Source organism: Notechis scutatus, chromosome Z, assembly GCF_049901735.1.
Source record: "Notechis scutatus isolate UNSWTSFEM ecotype Mainland chromosome Z, rNotScu1.2, whole genome shotgun sequence".
Taxonomy (NCBI): Eukaryota; Metazoa; Chordata; class Lepidosauria; order Squamata; family Elapidae; genus Notechis; species Notechis scutatus.
The window spans coordinates 108,909,985-108,926,309 of NC_142025.1; the positions used below are offsets into that span (position 1 = coordinate 108,909,985).

Sequence of the window (16,325 nt, forward strand, 5' to 3'; positions counted from 1 at the left end):
TGTTTATACTCATTTGAATTGCCTGAATCTCCTGTTCTCCCTGGCACTTGATAGTTATATAGTTTTGTATGTTCCAATGGTTTGAAATCCTAACTTCCATCAGCAGGACACTGGGAATAATAATTCAAAATATTTGAATGACTTATCAATATATTCCTGGGCTAGGGTGTTGGGGACTTTTAGTTGGATGTGAGGGAGACAATGGGGAGACAACTGGCAGAGAATAGTAGAGTTTTACCAAATTAAAAACAACAAAAAGGAAAAAAGGAAAAGAAAGGAGTTCCTGTGGATTTTACTGTGCTAGTCTTTAGTGACTATAGGGGGTAGTTGTTCATCTCTGTTTCAAGGCTGTTGACCGAGTGCTGTCCGAAGACATTTCTGTGTTCATAGCATGACATCACAGAACGCTGTTTCCTCCTCACTGAAGTGGTACCTATTTATCTACTAGCATGTTCATGCTTTCAAACTGCTACCGTGTTTCTCACATAATAAGGCGGGCCTTATTTTTTTTGAGCCCGAAAAAACGGCTAGGCCATCTTTTCGGGGTGACTTAATTCCCCTTGCATCCTCGCCAACAGCCGCTCCTAACGGGTGATCATGGCGAAGCGCAGAGAGCTCCTACTCCCACCTTTGCTGCAGACACCTTTGGCACCCGCCGCTGTTGCTTTCCCTTCTGCCCATTCCGCCGCCACGTTTGGAGCTGGTGCTTCCGTGTTTGGAGTGCCGCCGCCATTTGGAGCTCCAAGCGTGGAAGTGGCAGCTCCAAACATGACGGCGGGCGATCTTTTTATTTTGGTCCGCGAAGTTCAGAGCGAGCAAGAGAGGGAGACTGCGATGCCTCCATCCGAGATGACAGCCTCACTAGTGGATCACAACGTGGCTGGAAGCCCGAATCGGCGGGATACGATGGCAATCTTTTTGGAGCAAGAGGAAAGGGAGAGAAGAGTTGCGGCGTAATTTGCAGGAGGAAGTGGGTGTACCCCACGGCAGGGAGCCCAAGGAAGAAGGGGCGGTAGGCAACGGAGAGCGTCCCGTAGCTCGGAAGCAGCCTAGAGACACGCCCGGGAGAGGCGCAGATGCTGCCTTGTAGTCCCCAAACCAACTCCAAACGTGAACATGTTCCAAACGCGGCCGGTCGCTAAAGAGCCAGAAAGCAGCAAGGGTGCCAGGTGGAAAGGACAGGGTCACGATCACACGGAGATGCCCAGAGAGTGGAGCGCACATAACTAAAGGCGGCGCACGCCAGTTGGTTTGGGGACTACAAGGCAGCATCTGCGCCTCTTCCCAGCGTCTCTAGGCTGCTTCCAAAATAAAAGATCGCCCGCCGTCATGTTTGGAGCTGCCACTTCCGCATTTGGAGCTCCAAATGGCGGCGGCACTCCAAACACGGAAGCACCAGCTCCAAACGTGGCGGCGGAATGGGCAGAAGGGAAAGCAACAGCGACGGGTGCCAAAGGTGTCTGCAGCAAAGGTGTTTGGTGGGAGTAGGAGCTCCCGCGCTTCGCCATGATCGCCCGTTAGGAGCGGCTGGTGGCGAGGGAATTCCTGCCCGGGCGCCCTAACGAAGTCTCCGCCCTTCCCCTTATTTTGCATATTTTAAGATAGGCCTAAATTTGGGGGGAGGGGCTTAATTTGATTTTATGCCCCAAAAACATGCTGGGCCTTCCTATTGGTGGAGGCCGTATTGTTGGAGAAACACGGTAGATGGGCAGGAGCTACACAAAGATAGGCAGTTATCCCACTGCACAATGTTCACTTTTCAAACCTGGGCTGTTGGCTTTCCAGTCAAGAAGTCCAATGTCTTAACTACTGAGCCATTGTGCCATCCCAAAAAACAACTATATTAAAAACAACAGGGGAAAATGGAAATACTTTTTCACTGTCATGGGACCATGTGGGATTCCTTATTGAAACAGATCAAGTGAAGATTCAATATGGACAAAGGAAAGCACTATTAGTTTACTTCACAGAAAGTGTATAGCAGTTACAGTACAGTACATACAGTAGAATGCAACCACACAGGATGCAGCGAGATTGCCAGTTTAGAACAGGTGGCTTTAGTTACTATGATTTGGGGCATCACAGAAAACAACTAAGCAAATTTTTAAAAAATGTATTAAAGGAGATGGAAAAAGGAAAATACCAAGTCTACCAAGGATGGTGGTCTGTGATAATCAAACTTCCTTAAGCCTCAAAATGATACAGATGTTTAGCAGAAGATATGTTATTATCAGTTAACAGAAGCAACTTGAGACTTGAGATAGGCAGAAGATGAAGCATCCATGATACAGCACTACTTTTTTTCTGTTTTTTGGTTTTGATAGGGAAAATCCTTCAACTAGATCATTTACTTCTACTCTCTTCCCCACTATGGATACCAATTATCAAAACCTCTTAAACACTAGAGTGACAGTTTTATTGCAACAACATTTATGTTTAGAGGAGGCAGTGTTAAGTGAATCAAATTAGGCTTGGGGCAACCTAGGTTGACATATTCCCCACTCAATCATGAAACTCAATATGTACTCTACTTCAAATGGTTGTTGTATTTTTTTAAAAGTGCTAGCTCAAGGATAACATGAGAGATAATTGGAGAGATATGTTTTTTATGCCTGAGAATTATAGTAGTTAATCTAATTCAACTCAGAAGTTAGATTTATATATGTCATTAAACTATGGTTTGTTGACTAAGTTTCAGTAACTGAAACACATCTAGCTCACCTTTTAAAACATGATATAGTTTTATATAACTAGATTTTGGCAAGATGGAAAATGTAGCCACTGAATTCAACCCTTAGTTTCTGGGCTTTGCAACTAATTTTCAGGGACACCCATGGGAGAAATAAGATTCAGTTGCCATCTTTACTGAGGATTCTCCTGGATTTGTTCGCCTACACAAGACAAGGCAAGACCTTGCCAGCTGACCCATCTGAATACCATACAACTAAAAACCTCACTGTGAATTGTTTTCCTCCTTAGTCAGGAATCCAGCCACTCTCGTTGCCTTAAGAAAGTTCAAAACATTCTCAAGGATCCATCTCATCCTGGCCCCCCTTTTTTTAATTATTACCATCTGGCAGATGGTACAGGATAATAAAAAGGACAAATAGTCTGAATAACAGCTTCTATCCCAGGGAAGTAACTCTATTGAATTCTACTGTATACTGCAATATTAATGCAACATCAGAGGTTTTCAATTCATTGTATAGAATGTGAAGGATGTGTGTTTGTGTTTATTTTCATAGTCATAATGTACACTGAATATGGTATTTAATTTCATTGTATGAGGTGCAATGACAATAAAGTAAAGTGAACTAAACTATGAATTGTTTTCCTACTTAGTCCTGTTATAGTCAGGAACCCAGCCACTCAGAGGCCTGATCTGCTTGTGACTTTCAGAGATGATCAAGTCACCCTGACTTAAGGATATGACCATGCCCCTTTGGCATGCAGAACATGTTTGCCTGCATGACAGATACTAGGCCCTATTTCACTTACACTATAGCGTGCCAAGATATATGCTCCAGCTCCAACTCCAATTCCAATGATGCTGGTGAAGCTGTGGAAAGGAAAAAAGAGGTTGCAAAGGGCAGTGGAACAGGGGCAGCCTTGATTCTTCAATGAAGTTCAGGTAGAGAAACAATTTTCAAAATTTGTTTTCGACTTGCTGATTTTGTACTTTTTTTTTTTAAAGTATTCGCAGTTTGAAATATCACAGGTTGTGTTTGTCACAGGTTGTGTAATTTTACCACCACTGTTTCCATTTTTTGTCACTCTCTCCTATTGTCTATATTTATTTATTTACATAATATGGGTTGGCATCTACAGCCTGAGAAGCCTCATAGCTGCAGAATTTTTGTTATTGTTGCTTCAGATACCCATTTATTGGGTATCATTGTTTCAGTTTCAGTCATTCTGAGATATAACATAAGCCCTAAAACAGACTTATCACAGTTATTTTTAAAATAGCCCTCTGTTAAGAAAAATGAAACTGTAGTCTTACCTATAAGTGTAATTACTCAAAATTTTAAATACATAGGGCTCATCGTGACAACTTAGTTTATAATCAATCATCAGGTTTTAAGATGCCCCTAAATAATCTTCTGATGAATTACTATATCTATATTTCACAAGCAGTAAAATACCAGATGGTAGAGCTGTGCAATGCCTCAACGAATGAACACAGCATCTGTCTTCAGCTCTTTAAAGCAGCCACCTTTTCCCCAGGATTATTCAGTTGCAGCTGCTATGTGATCTCAGATAAGAAGACAGAGAATATTAAGACATGGCTGCTTTAAATAGCTGTAGACAGATATGTTTTCAGTTTCACATCCTCCAAATAAGCATTTTGGAATCAAATTCAAAGCAAGACTTCCTTCCCTGTCCTGACATCCTATCATCCTCTCCAGACTCACTTGACATATTGCAAGATACAGGGGATCATGTCAGCCAGCTGGTCCAGAGAAGGATACTGATATCTAGAAAGGTAGGAGAGAATAGGGGCTGCATTAGACAGTTTGATCCTCTTCGCACCCAACACTGCAAGTGGGGCAGGAATGGAGGCTGCAAGGCTCACCCCAGAGGGAAGGCCGGGGCCCCCTCCTCCATGCCAGGTGCGTCCACATGTATCACCACGAAGTTCTTTATGATCTCTTGCATGTCCTCATAGTGGAAGAGAGTGTCGAAGCACGAATGATCTGGGGTGGGGGTGGGGATGAGGAGACAGAAGAAGGGGGTGTCAGGCTGCAGAAGGGCAAGTGGTCATGCCATCAGAAGGGCAAGGCCTAATAAAACAGGGACAGCCCTGCTTGGGAAATAGCCATAGTTTCATGGGTGCTAATCAATGTGCCACTATGATATTTTGCTTCACAAGGCAATCTTCTGCATGTTTATTAAGAAATACATCCTCTAGTATTCAGCAACATCTAGGAAATATGTAAAGCGCTCCAATATTTGCCACAAACACATTTCACAAGAAAGCAAAATGTTCAGAAGAGTGGGTAAATCTGAATTAGGCACCTTCCATGCCTCCATGTAAGAAAAACGGAAGGAGGGAAGCCTTAAGGGAAGATTCAACCAAATGGGTGGACGGAGAACTGCAGAATAGGCTGCAAATCATACTGAAAATGTTTTTTAAATATATCAGAGTTTGAATTTGGAATTTTAATTTTAAAGGATAAATACATTTTTTTTTAAAAAATAGCAAGTGATGGAGCAACATTTTCTAAACTTGAGGTCTTCCAGAAATGATGCAACTGAATTCTAAGAGAGGGCTTAACACGTGGTATGGGACTGAAGAAAATTGGTATAAAATTTGAGTTTTCTTTTTTTTAAACTTAGAATTGCACTTTTGGTTAGGATATCAAGTTGTCTTTCTGTAACTCTTTTCTGCCCCTTAGTGGCTACCTGCTCTTTTGCAATTCAGATCTGGTATTGTTAATTTTGAGTGGAGGCTGTGAAAGGGGCAAAAAAACAACAACCCTTCAATAAATCTGCAAACACATTTTGTGATGATTTAAACTTTTTGATTGTGGAAGGAAGAATATAAATGCTATAAAATATGCATGTAATTCTCGCAACAATCCTATGAGAGACAACATTATTGTTTCTATTTTCCAAAGAGAGAACCACGTGTTTTGACTCGACATTACACTTGCCTTAACGATGACTGTTCCAAATCTCTGCTGAGAAATTGAACATTTCCTAACCCATAAGCAGAAATAGCCAGATGGAATAAAAATATTATGTACGATAGAGAAAGAACAGCTCATTTCCTTCCTTTGTCTTCTGTTTACCTCTTTTATTGAGTGGCTAATTTCTTCTAGCAGTTGGAAGAAGGAGGAAAAGGGGGATGGAAAATTAGCTGCTAAGATAAGAAGTGATAACTAAGGGGAAAATTCAACCGGCAGCACTTCATTCTTTTTCCTTAATATCTCCATATTTTACTGCATGCTGCTGGATGAATTTTTGCAGTGTGCAGTAGACAACAGCTTTGGAGAGGCATGCAGGGAGGCAGACTCAGTATCATCTGCCTAATATCCTCATTCAAAGATCATCAAGCAGTCAGATCTGAAAATCTGGAGTGTTACTAAGTGTTAGTTTGGTAGCAGAGGTAGGTTTATCCAAATGAGAATACAGACAGAGGGCAGAAGAAAGTAGAACATTATCCATAGATCAAAGGAAGGCACAGTAATCTTACTAAGGATCACAGAGACTTCTTTTCTTTCTTGCTTCCCTGCTTCCCTTCCCCCTCCTTCTTTCCTTCCTTCCTTCCCTCTCCCCTCCTTCCCTCTCCCCTTCGTTCCTTCCTTCCTTCCTTATCTATACTTTTGCAGCCTAGGTTTGATAGTTTAGTGTGGTAGGTCAAATTGCAGCATGCTCCAAGTTAAATCCCAGTTCTTTAATAATAGCAGTGACCAAAAATTGTTCCAATCATTAAATTCTCCAATTTGTAATAATTCAGATATACATTTGTATTTGTATATATAGGTCATGTCAATATGTAGTCATAAACTGCAAAAGAACTTGTTTTCTATTTCCATTACTTTCCCTCAGCTACCACTTGGAATTGTGGTTTAGTTGAGCTTTTAATAAAACACAAAGTCAACACTGCATGTATATACATACATAAGTTTCTGACCTTGCCAAATGAGAAATTATTGGGATTTTTCCAGAATAAGATCTTTTTAAGGCTATATGAGTTTTACTGAAGTTCTATATACTCTCTTGATGAATTGTGTTAACTGTGAAACTCCCTGTTTCCCATCACCCACAGCCCCAACCAAGTGGATGTTCTGATCTTACGATTTTGTCCCACATCATGATAGGTGAGGATAGCTGGACGTTTGGGCTTGGGTGTCCCATGGATGGTGATGGTCACAACCCCATAAGGTGTCTCCACTGTGTGTTTCTGTAGAAGAAGAAGAAAGACTAAGATGAACAGCTGAAAGATTGCAAAGATCCTAGCCCTTTGTGAGTAATTGCAATGAGGATCATCCTGAATTCACAGAAAGAGAAGTTAAATTGTGAGGATTGGTGAGACCTTCAGTGTTTGAGAAAACTTTGCATGTTCACAAGCACTCATTCTGCGATATGGGATCCAACAAATTTGGATGTTCCAAATTCTATGTAAATGAAGATTGTATGCATTTATACACACAAACAAAAAATGTTCTTATGGAACCCAATTACATCAATTACAGCTTTTCCATATAAAAAAGCCAAATAACATGCTGGGGGAAAAAGTCCTTTGGAGCCAAAAGACAACACAGAACTGGCAGAAGTTCAAACATTACTCCGGGTCAAGTCAGTTATGTATGTGAGGCTAGGTAAATATAGTGTCTGCATAAAAAAGAAGCCATTACTGTACACAAATGTAAAAAAAATACTGACTTTTGCAGAATTAATTAGCTTATTTTGCAAAATGTTTTCTGCTTATCCATATAACATTTGCCTCCTTCCAATTGTTCAGTTTAGTTAAATTGCTAGGAAAAGAAAGCAAAATAACTCATAATGGAATACTTCTGTATCTCTAAATTAAAAGTTTAATTTTTAAAAGATCTTGTGTTGAAGGGAAGTTCTCATAGCATAGATACAACTTACAACAGTTCGTTTAGTGACTGTTCAAAGTTGCAATGACATTGAAAAATGAGACATATGATTGTTTTTCACACTTCAACCATTGCAACATCCCTATGGTCACGTGATCAAAATTCAGATCCTTGGAACGGACTCATATTAATGATGGTTGCAGTATCCTGGGGTCATGTGGTTAGCTTTTTTGACCTTCTGACAAATAATATCAATGGGGAAATCAAATTCACTTAACAGCTGGGGCAAGGCAGGCTGTAAAATGGGGCAAAACAGCTGTCTCACTTAGCAACATAAATTTTGGGCTCATTTGCAGTTGTAAGTCGAAGACTATCTCTAAAAGACAGCATTATTCCTTATCTATGAGCTGCACTGTCCTGTTACCTACCCGACAGCTGAAAAACTGGTATTTCTTTTCCTGCTTCCTTCTCACCATCTATATTTCCATTTAAGGGATGGAACCTTGGTTCCAGAAGCCTTTATTTTAATGAAAACCATTGCTGTTGGAATTTTGTATCCACACTGAAAACAATTACATCAATACCGTAGCTGTATAAACTTCTGTTTTGACATGGTTTTTTTGACTAAAAGTGATTCTCAACCTCAGCAACTTTTAAGATGTGGGGATTTCAACCTTCAGGATACTATGGTAAAAAGTAATACTTATTAAGTTTTATGGTTCCTGATAGCTCGTTTTCTGCTTATTCTTACTTGGAGTTCAGCTCAAGGTCCATATTATGCCAGTTTTCATCCTTCAATATAAATATTAAATTTATAACATATAAATATAATCTGTAACTGTAAAACCTATCTTGAAAACACTGTGCGCTGAAGGACTTGGCAGGTTAGAAAGTGTGACTTTCAGAGCAAGTCTTGCTTGGCATTTGTTAATGTTGTCTATTCTACCACATTTCAGAACAAGTGCTCAATTCATCAGGGAGAACAGACCATTTCCACCTTGTAGTTTTCATAATGCCCGGAGAAGGACTTGGGTCAATAATGAAAAACAATCAAGTTCTGTTTTGTTTTGCTTTAAATTCATTGTTTATTCTCCCAGCCCTTCCTGCTAAGATTTTTCTCTAATGGCACACAAGTGAACTCAATGTGTTCAAAAGCAACTGGAGAAGCAGGGAAGGGCTGTGTCATTTGGCACCCAAAGATATTTCTTTCCAGAACCAAAATAACACAAGGCAAGAAAAGGAGTGAAAGCAGAAAATGAACAAAGCAGTTCAGAAGACAGGTAGACAGTTTAGATGTAATGAGTTTCTTGAGGAAGGGAGTCACAATTTTTTTTTAAAAAAAGGATTGGGAACTCAAGGATTGAGTTGAATAACCTTAGAGAAGCTCACCAAATGAAACACAATGTGTACAGGTAGTCCTCGATTTACAACAATTCATTTAGTGATGGTTCAGAGTTACAACAGCACTGAAAATTGTGACTTATGACCATTTTTCATAGTTATAACCTTTGCAGCATTCCCATGATCATGTGATCAAAATTAAGATGCTTGGCAACTGGTTCATGTTTATGACTGTTGCTGTGTCCCAAAGTTATGTGATCACTTTTGTGACCTTCTGACAAGCAAACTCAATGGGGAAGCCAGATTCACTTAACAACCGGGTTACTAACTTATCAATTGCAATGGTTCGCTAGAAAGGTCATAAAATGGTGTGTGTGTGTAAATCACTTAACAAATGTCTCACTTAAAAATAGAAATTTTGGGTTCAACTGTAGTCCTAAATCAAGGACTACCTGTATTGTGCATTGTGGCTAATGACTTTTCTCTCCCTCTTTTTTTAGAAGCTACTGTAAAAACTAAAGCTTTTTCCTCCCTTTTTTTTAGAAGCATAGGGTCTTATATAATGGGTAAGGTGTTTGACTGACTGAAGAAACATAGATTCCAGCTCTCTGTTGACTCAGCTCAATCCAACCTACTCTACAGAAAAGGGATAAATTGGCAGGAGGCATGACTTCCCAGAGACAAGCAGAAAATAATGGTTATTATTTTAAGTAGAGATTGAATACCTGACCATAGTTCCATCAAGCCAAATAGGCCACTACTTATGCATTATGGGTTGTCAGGCTTGTTGTATCTTAATTATTGCTTACATAAGCAACCTGTATCCATTTTTGGATGAATTTGTGCTGCAGGAGAACAACCACGTAGTGGAAAACCTCAAGCATTAAAGAGAAGAACTCGTAACATTTGCATATTTGACCCAACCCTGTATATTTGGCCCATTTTCTAATAAGATGTACAAACATGTTCTGAAACTTCTGGAATGGTGTTCAGTTCCTACTTGATAGGGTAATAAACAGCAATTTTATTTAATTTGGCTACCCAGACAACTTTCTGGTATTGGCACTTAATGGTGCCCTGAAGCACTGTTTGTCCAACATCAAGAGAAGATCAAAGTGGGGAACCTGAATGTTTATATCTACAACACAACCCACAGAAGCTCCTAACAATATTCATGATTGTAAAGTTACAGGCAGACCACCCCTCCCCCTGGAACTTTTTAAAAATAGGTCAATAGTGTTCCTTTCAATGGGTCAGTTATTTCTTTAGCCTGAACAAAAATGGTCAGAGATAAAAACTGGAATCCATAATGTGCAGCAGTGAGAAAAGTTGCAGTTCTAATATTCTGTCTACAAGAGCCCCTTCCCAGTTAATGGCCTGTCCATTTATGAAAACTTGTGTCTCTTCAAGCAGTTTTATTTTGGTCTCAGCAGTATTTTAGGTGACAGGTAAAAACCGCTCCATGTTGACACGAGTAATTACAAAGTTATTTCTCCTGCCTTTCTTTGGATGCATTATATCAGCTACTGTTAGAGGACTGAAGTGTAATCTAATCTTGTATTGTTTTATAGCCTCTCCTGCATTCTGCTTTATCAGTTGTAGTTTTTATTACTTTTGTAGCAATTCTAGAGGGGTAGCCTCAGATCTGCTGACAGTTTGGCAGGGGCCTTGGCAGCCCTTCTGCATAGGTTCATCAAGTCCAAGGAAGCCATTTCCTCACAAATAGAAAAGCCAGATAGGGGCAAAATTGGTGAGGCTAGTAAAGGCCCTCTGTCTCCATAGCAAAAGATGGTCTGCCAGCAATTCTAACAGGTTCTCCTTCGTTTCCCTTCCTTTGCTGAAACAAGCATCAGAAGAGGCAAAAGAATGTACTCAGTTTTGCTAGCAAGCACATACTGGAGTTGCCTAAATTATTTGATTCCACTCATAGGGATGTCCACAGAGTAAGTAAAAAAAGTCAAGATAGCTACAATTGTGTGATTTTTTTCTTCTTCTTTGCAGCCTACCTACCTCTCTGTCTACCCAAGGTGTAACTGAGTTTCCCAAAGAGCCCTTTTCAAATGACAATCTTTGAAACATGGTGGGGGATTAAAAGAGTGCCACAGCAGTAACCTGGTTTGGCTTGGCTTGTTCCTGTGCTTCTCTTCAGAATGGAAGGCTGATCCTAAGTAAATACCCAAAGCCAACACTAAGCTTCATTGCCATCTTGGAGGGAGGCCATAACTGATTTCTTGCACAGAATTGTCATACTTAAACGAAAGGGATGGGACATAAATTCAAATTTTGTGCTGTATTCTAACTTTTTCTTCTTCCTATCCAAATCCTAGTTATGTTTTCTCCGAACTCTTTTCCTCCCTATTTCTTTCCTCATTTTTTTGTCTTTCTCAACTAGCTATTAACATTCTGGAGCTCCTGAATAAGCTTAGTTTTTGGTTCAGCTGTTTGTATACATGCTTAGATTTGCTAATTATTTGCTTTGTCTCCAAACCTAAAATGAAATCACTATCACTCTATTTTTTTTTTTGCTAGCTCTCAGCAGCAAACATTTTATTGTCTGAAGGAATGATAAATAAAACTAAATGTGCAACCGACTGAACAGGATTTGAACAGCTGGTAAGCTTGGGGGCCAAGTCTCCTGGATTCACCCACGAGTTCAGGAGATGGAATGTGAATGTAAGAGGGCCAAACAGTTCAAAGTAATAAGCATTTGCTTATAAAGTTGCTGCAGCCAAGGGTCACTCTTCTAGTTTGAAGCATGGGCTTGGCTCACCTCGCAGGAGGTTAGATGATGTAATAAAACTTTTACAACAAGAAAGAGAAATCACCAATTGTTATCCAAAGTAGGCAAAAGGTTTTCTTGTCCTCTTTTAAAAAAATATCTGCAGTGTCATGTAACCATACTGTAACTCTGTATGTAAATATTTCTCTTGTAAATATGAGGGAAGAGAGTCCATATGATAACTTTAGTGCAGTCAAGAGGTTCATGACTAAGCAATTATCTCTTTAGGTACATGACAGGCAGGTGTTGCAACAGGTGCATGATGGCGCATCAGAATTGCCAATGGACCGATTAACAGCTCAGTCTGCTGCTCCTATGCTTTTCAAAGCTGCTTAATATTCAGGGATAAAGGGAAGCAATAAGCATAGTCTCGTACTGGTGCCCTCAGCTTAAGATGCCACACACAAAAGCAAGGGTGTTTGGAACATTTGGCAACCTGAATGATGAGGAAATTTGCTAAGGTTGAAATTCATGGTACTACTTATGATAATACCCCAAAGCAAGAAAGTTAACTTTATATTCTCTGGCTAATAAATAGATGGCCAGTAAGTGTAGTGGTTGAAATGCTATAATTAGAACAAAGCACAGATATTTTTCTGACTTAGTTTTAAAAAGGGACTTACATCTGACCTCAGGCTTTAGGCTGTCAGAGCATGCCTATAGTCATGTGATCAAAATTTAAGTGCTTGGCAACCAGCATGGATTTACAATGGGTTGCAGTCTCCCAGGAGCATGTGATAAAACATTTGCAACCTTTCCTAGATGGCTTCCAACGAGCAAAGTCAATGGGGGAAGTCAAATTTATTTAATGATTGTGTGATTCACTTTATAAATGCAGTGATTCACTTAATCATGGCAAAAAGGACATAAACTTGAGCATAATGCACTTAAAAACCACTCTGCTTAGTTATTTGAGGATTACCTTTATACTAATGTGGCAATAGCAAATAAAAAACAGGCTGCTAAAAGTTAGGATTTATGTGCAGAGTTGTTACTTCAGTTTTGTTTGTCTGGTAAAGCTCTGGTATAATGCAAAATGGGTCAATTTGGGGGAAAGGAAAATCTTATGGTAGGGCAACCACATGGACTATAGGAGGTCTTTGAATCTCTTGGATGAGAAAGCCTCATTTGAAACCAAAAAGAGCTGTTATCAGTCTGTGGATAGCTTAAAAAAGTGATAGGCCATGATTTGCAGAACAAGCCACTAATAGTTAAGTTCATACCTCACACTAAACCCATAAATCATAACTTATAAACCTCAATGGCTGGGTTCACATAACAATCCATGCCAAAACTAATAAACCACATAGTTTATAAAAGTGTGATATTTGAACCAGTTAAGGCAGAGAAGACCTGAGTTTAAATAGCATAAATGGTAGGAAATATGATAAACTAAAAGCAGTCTCTGCCATCACTAACCTCATATTCACTGCTTACCCATCTACTTTCATATTTCTCAATTATAAAGCAGGATAATTGTTTGAGACCCAGGTCTTTAATTTTGCTTACAGTTTAGAAAGAGATTAGAATTTCTGATTTATTTATTATTTATATGAAAGATTTATGTGGCCGCCCATCTTTAGCAGCTTTTGACTCATCTTGGATTGATGGCAACTAATTTGTGAACTCCGTATCTCCCAGTCTATAATGCATGATAGTTTGCAGTGGATAATTTCTCTATAGTTACCATTTTTGGTCTGGTTAAAAACCAAGCAAACACCAATGAAGACCTCCCAACCGGTTTGCCCATCTTTGGAACAGATAATATTGATTTGACGGAGCATAAAGCCATTTTCTTAGCACAAAGACAAAGCTACGCAGAAAACCTTGTTGTTGGCTCTTTTGCAAAAGTGTCTTGCCAGAAAAAAAGTGACTGCTCTAAAAATGTTCCTGATTTGTAATCTCTGTTCCAGGAATATCTCCTGCTGAACAAAGAGTCACTGCTTTTGCTGAGTTTACCCAGACGGGTTGCACTTCTATCTTCCAGTACAAATAAGGAGGAAAAACCCTTTGGTTACATCTTCCTCACTTTCTCCCTCCTTGTGTGGAATCAGCCATTACAATTTATCTATCTGACAACAATTTTCTCCTTCCTTGCAAATACCAGGCTGGGGAAAAGTAGACTTTTCCTCCTTCAAGAAAACAGGTGATAACTGTAATACTGGGTCTACTTGTATCCATTTTTTTTCTCAATTGAGGGAGAAGAGCAGAAAGAATGGACACTGGTAGACCCTTTGGCTTCTTCTGAAGTTAGAAGTTCCTGAAAGCCAAAGGGAGGCGAGGATTCTGCCCTTTTGAGTAAAATGGAAAGGATGGCATGGTAGTATTACCTGGCCATATTCTTGTAGAAGTTTGGCTGTTATCAGTTCAGCATCCTAGAACACAGAGAAGGGGGAAGGGGAAGAGACAGACAGGGGGCAAGAAGGTAGCAAGTAAGAGGAAGAAGAATCAGTTATGGGGAAGGGTGGGGGAGAAAGAAGCAGAGAGTGCAGGTTTTCTGTCATTCGTTGGCATCCTTAAAAAAACAGCATGGGTTGCAAGCAGCAAATAAATTCATTAGAAAGCAGTTGTACTGTAGAGCTGCAGCATATGAATACAAGAATGTGTGTGTTCCAGTTTATTTTTTTTAACAACTTGCTCAACTGAGGAGGCCAAATGCTTGTCATTGGCAAAGAGGAAAACCTGCTTGTTTTAATTCTTTGTGATGCTTATATGACTACAGACCAGCTGCACGTAAAAATACAATGCATTCTATTTTGAGAAAGCTGTTGTCTTTGTAGCACCTTGCCTGGTTTAAAGTTTTGGTGAATTCAAATGCTTGCATAGTTTTTGATGCCCTTCTTGTATGGATTTTGGACTTTATTTTTCTCTCTCCTGAACCAACACAGCTGTCTTTGTTTTTTTCTGGGCAAGCTGTGTGTCTGCACTAACTGTTCTCCTAGCTCCATGTCCCATGACATATTGGGAACATCTGCTATTATTAATTATGGTGATGCCCTGGATTCAAGAACCACTGCTGGGAATGAATGGTACTAATTCTTATGCACTATTTCTCCTAATGGCTAAATTGCCTTATTTAGAATTAGTAGGATGCTCTGTATACAGTATGTAGTGTTTCCCTTCAGTAATGGGGTTACTCCTGTACCTTTAAAGTTGTATAGGTATCACAGAACTAAAAAAAAAAAGGCTTGAAACTGAACTAAGAAATGAAAAGTTAGTAATTCCAAACAGGTTTCCTTTGTAACAGCATGTATAAGCAATTACTATATGTGGCTATTGATTACAAAGATATTGCAGTAATTTTAAACCTCATCAAATATTATATAGCATCATGTTCATGATTTATAGTGATTTATAGACAAACCTTTTATTTTTGATACTATTGAAGTGCACCCGATGTTACATATAAAACATCTAGTGCCTTCACATTGAGATGCCTAAATAGAATTATTCTTTTTTCTTCTTCTTAAAAATACCTCTTCCATGTAATTATTTTTGGACAATACCATACTTTGTGAAAATTATTCAGCAACTTTGCCATCCATTCACTGGGTTGTTAGGAAAGTGAGTTCAGGTACCAGATTATAATTTCCTGATTGGCTTGCTGGACTATGATATCAGAGATGGAGTCTTTAGAAAGCTTAACCTTTCTAAAGAGGATGTCTTTCCTACTGACATTTTGTAATAACAAAAATAGCACTCATGGAAAAGGAGAAAAGATGTAGCAAGGAAAACCTGCCTAACAACATCCAAATATCAGGTTCATGTGACTCTCTTTCTAATCTATCTTTTGTCCAATTAAACAGTCAACATATGCTGAAGCCTATAGACAGATAATAACTATTTTAGTAAGGCTGGCTGTGTCTGATTTTACCTTGAATTCTTATTGGCTTAGTTTTCATATATTACTTATTCCCAATAAACCTCTTTTCATTTAAAAAGGGAATTTCTTGCTAAAACCTCCCCTATGTATGACACTGCATGTTTATATCTTATGTTTCAGAATTGGCCTTTAAAAAACAACATTTTTAAAAGTTCTGCAGTGCTGACTTTGGTCAGGAAGATCAAAGGGTTCCTTTTCTGTTTTTGCAGACCCAGACAAATGACTTAGAACTTCCCAATGAGACAAATTTGTCAGAAGAGTCAGCCCGATTGCTGGCAACTAACTATTATTATATATTTTAATAGGGAATCTTTCGAAGAAGGGGTCTGCCAAAGAAGTTTAAATTACCACTCCTAGTTTATGCAACTCCCAAAGATTTCAAAAGGCTGATTATGTTTCACTTACTGATCTTCCCCAACAGCATTACAACAATGTGCAAAATTTCCACTGTTGGAAACAGAGAAGGGCAAGCATTGCACTTCCATTTATTTATTGTGCTTATGTTATTTCATGCCAAGAACTCAAAGAATGGTGTATAACACACCGGGTTCTGGATTTTCACCTTCTTCAACATTTGCTATTTTCAGCCATGCTTTATTATATGCTTCAAAATCTTTGTCCCTATATATTCATCTTGCAATCAATCATCATATATAGATGTATCTCTTATCTAAAATCAATTTAAAGCACCTAGCAAGGTTGGAGGCTTATACCACTATTTAAGGATCAAGTCTATTCAGTGTCCTTTAGCAATAATTATACTAGAAACTGA

The 16,325-nt window shown here is 39.1% G+C and overlaps 1 protein-coding gene across 9 annotated transcripts in view; it reads right to left on the reverse strand.

The window, feature by feature from the left end:
- Positions 1-16,325, reverse strand: part of NDRG2 (NDRG family member 2) — a 40,940-nt gene that overhangs the window by 14,729 nt on the left and 9,886 nt on the right. For 5 of the 9 annotated variants that reach the window (XM_087946645.1, XM_087946647.1, XM_087946646.1 and 2 more), the window contains exons 3-7: positions 14,001-14,045; positions 6,805-6,910; positions 4,577-4,697; positions 4,416-4,478; positions 3,499-3,559 (exon numbers count right to left, since the gene is read on the reverse strand). In XM_087946645.1, coding sequence (XP_087802771.1) covers positions 3,499-3,559; positions 4,416-4,478; positions 4,577-4,697; positions 6,805-6,910; positions 14,001-14,045 — 396 coding nt within the window. The remainder of the gene's footprint in view (positions 1-3,498; positions 3,560-4,415; positions 4,479-4,576; positions 4,698-6,804; positions 6,911-14,000; positions 14,046-16,325) is intronic. The other 4 variants (XM_026684233.2, XM_087946649.1, XM_026684235.2 and 1 more) reach the window with 1 other exon arrangement.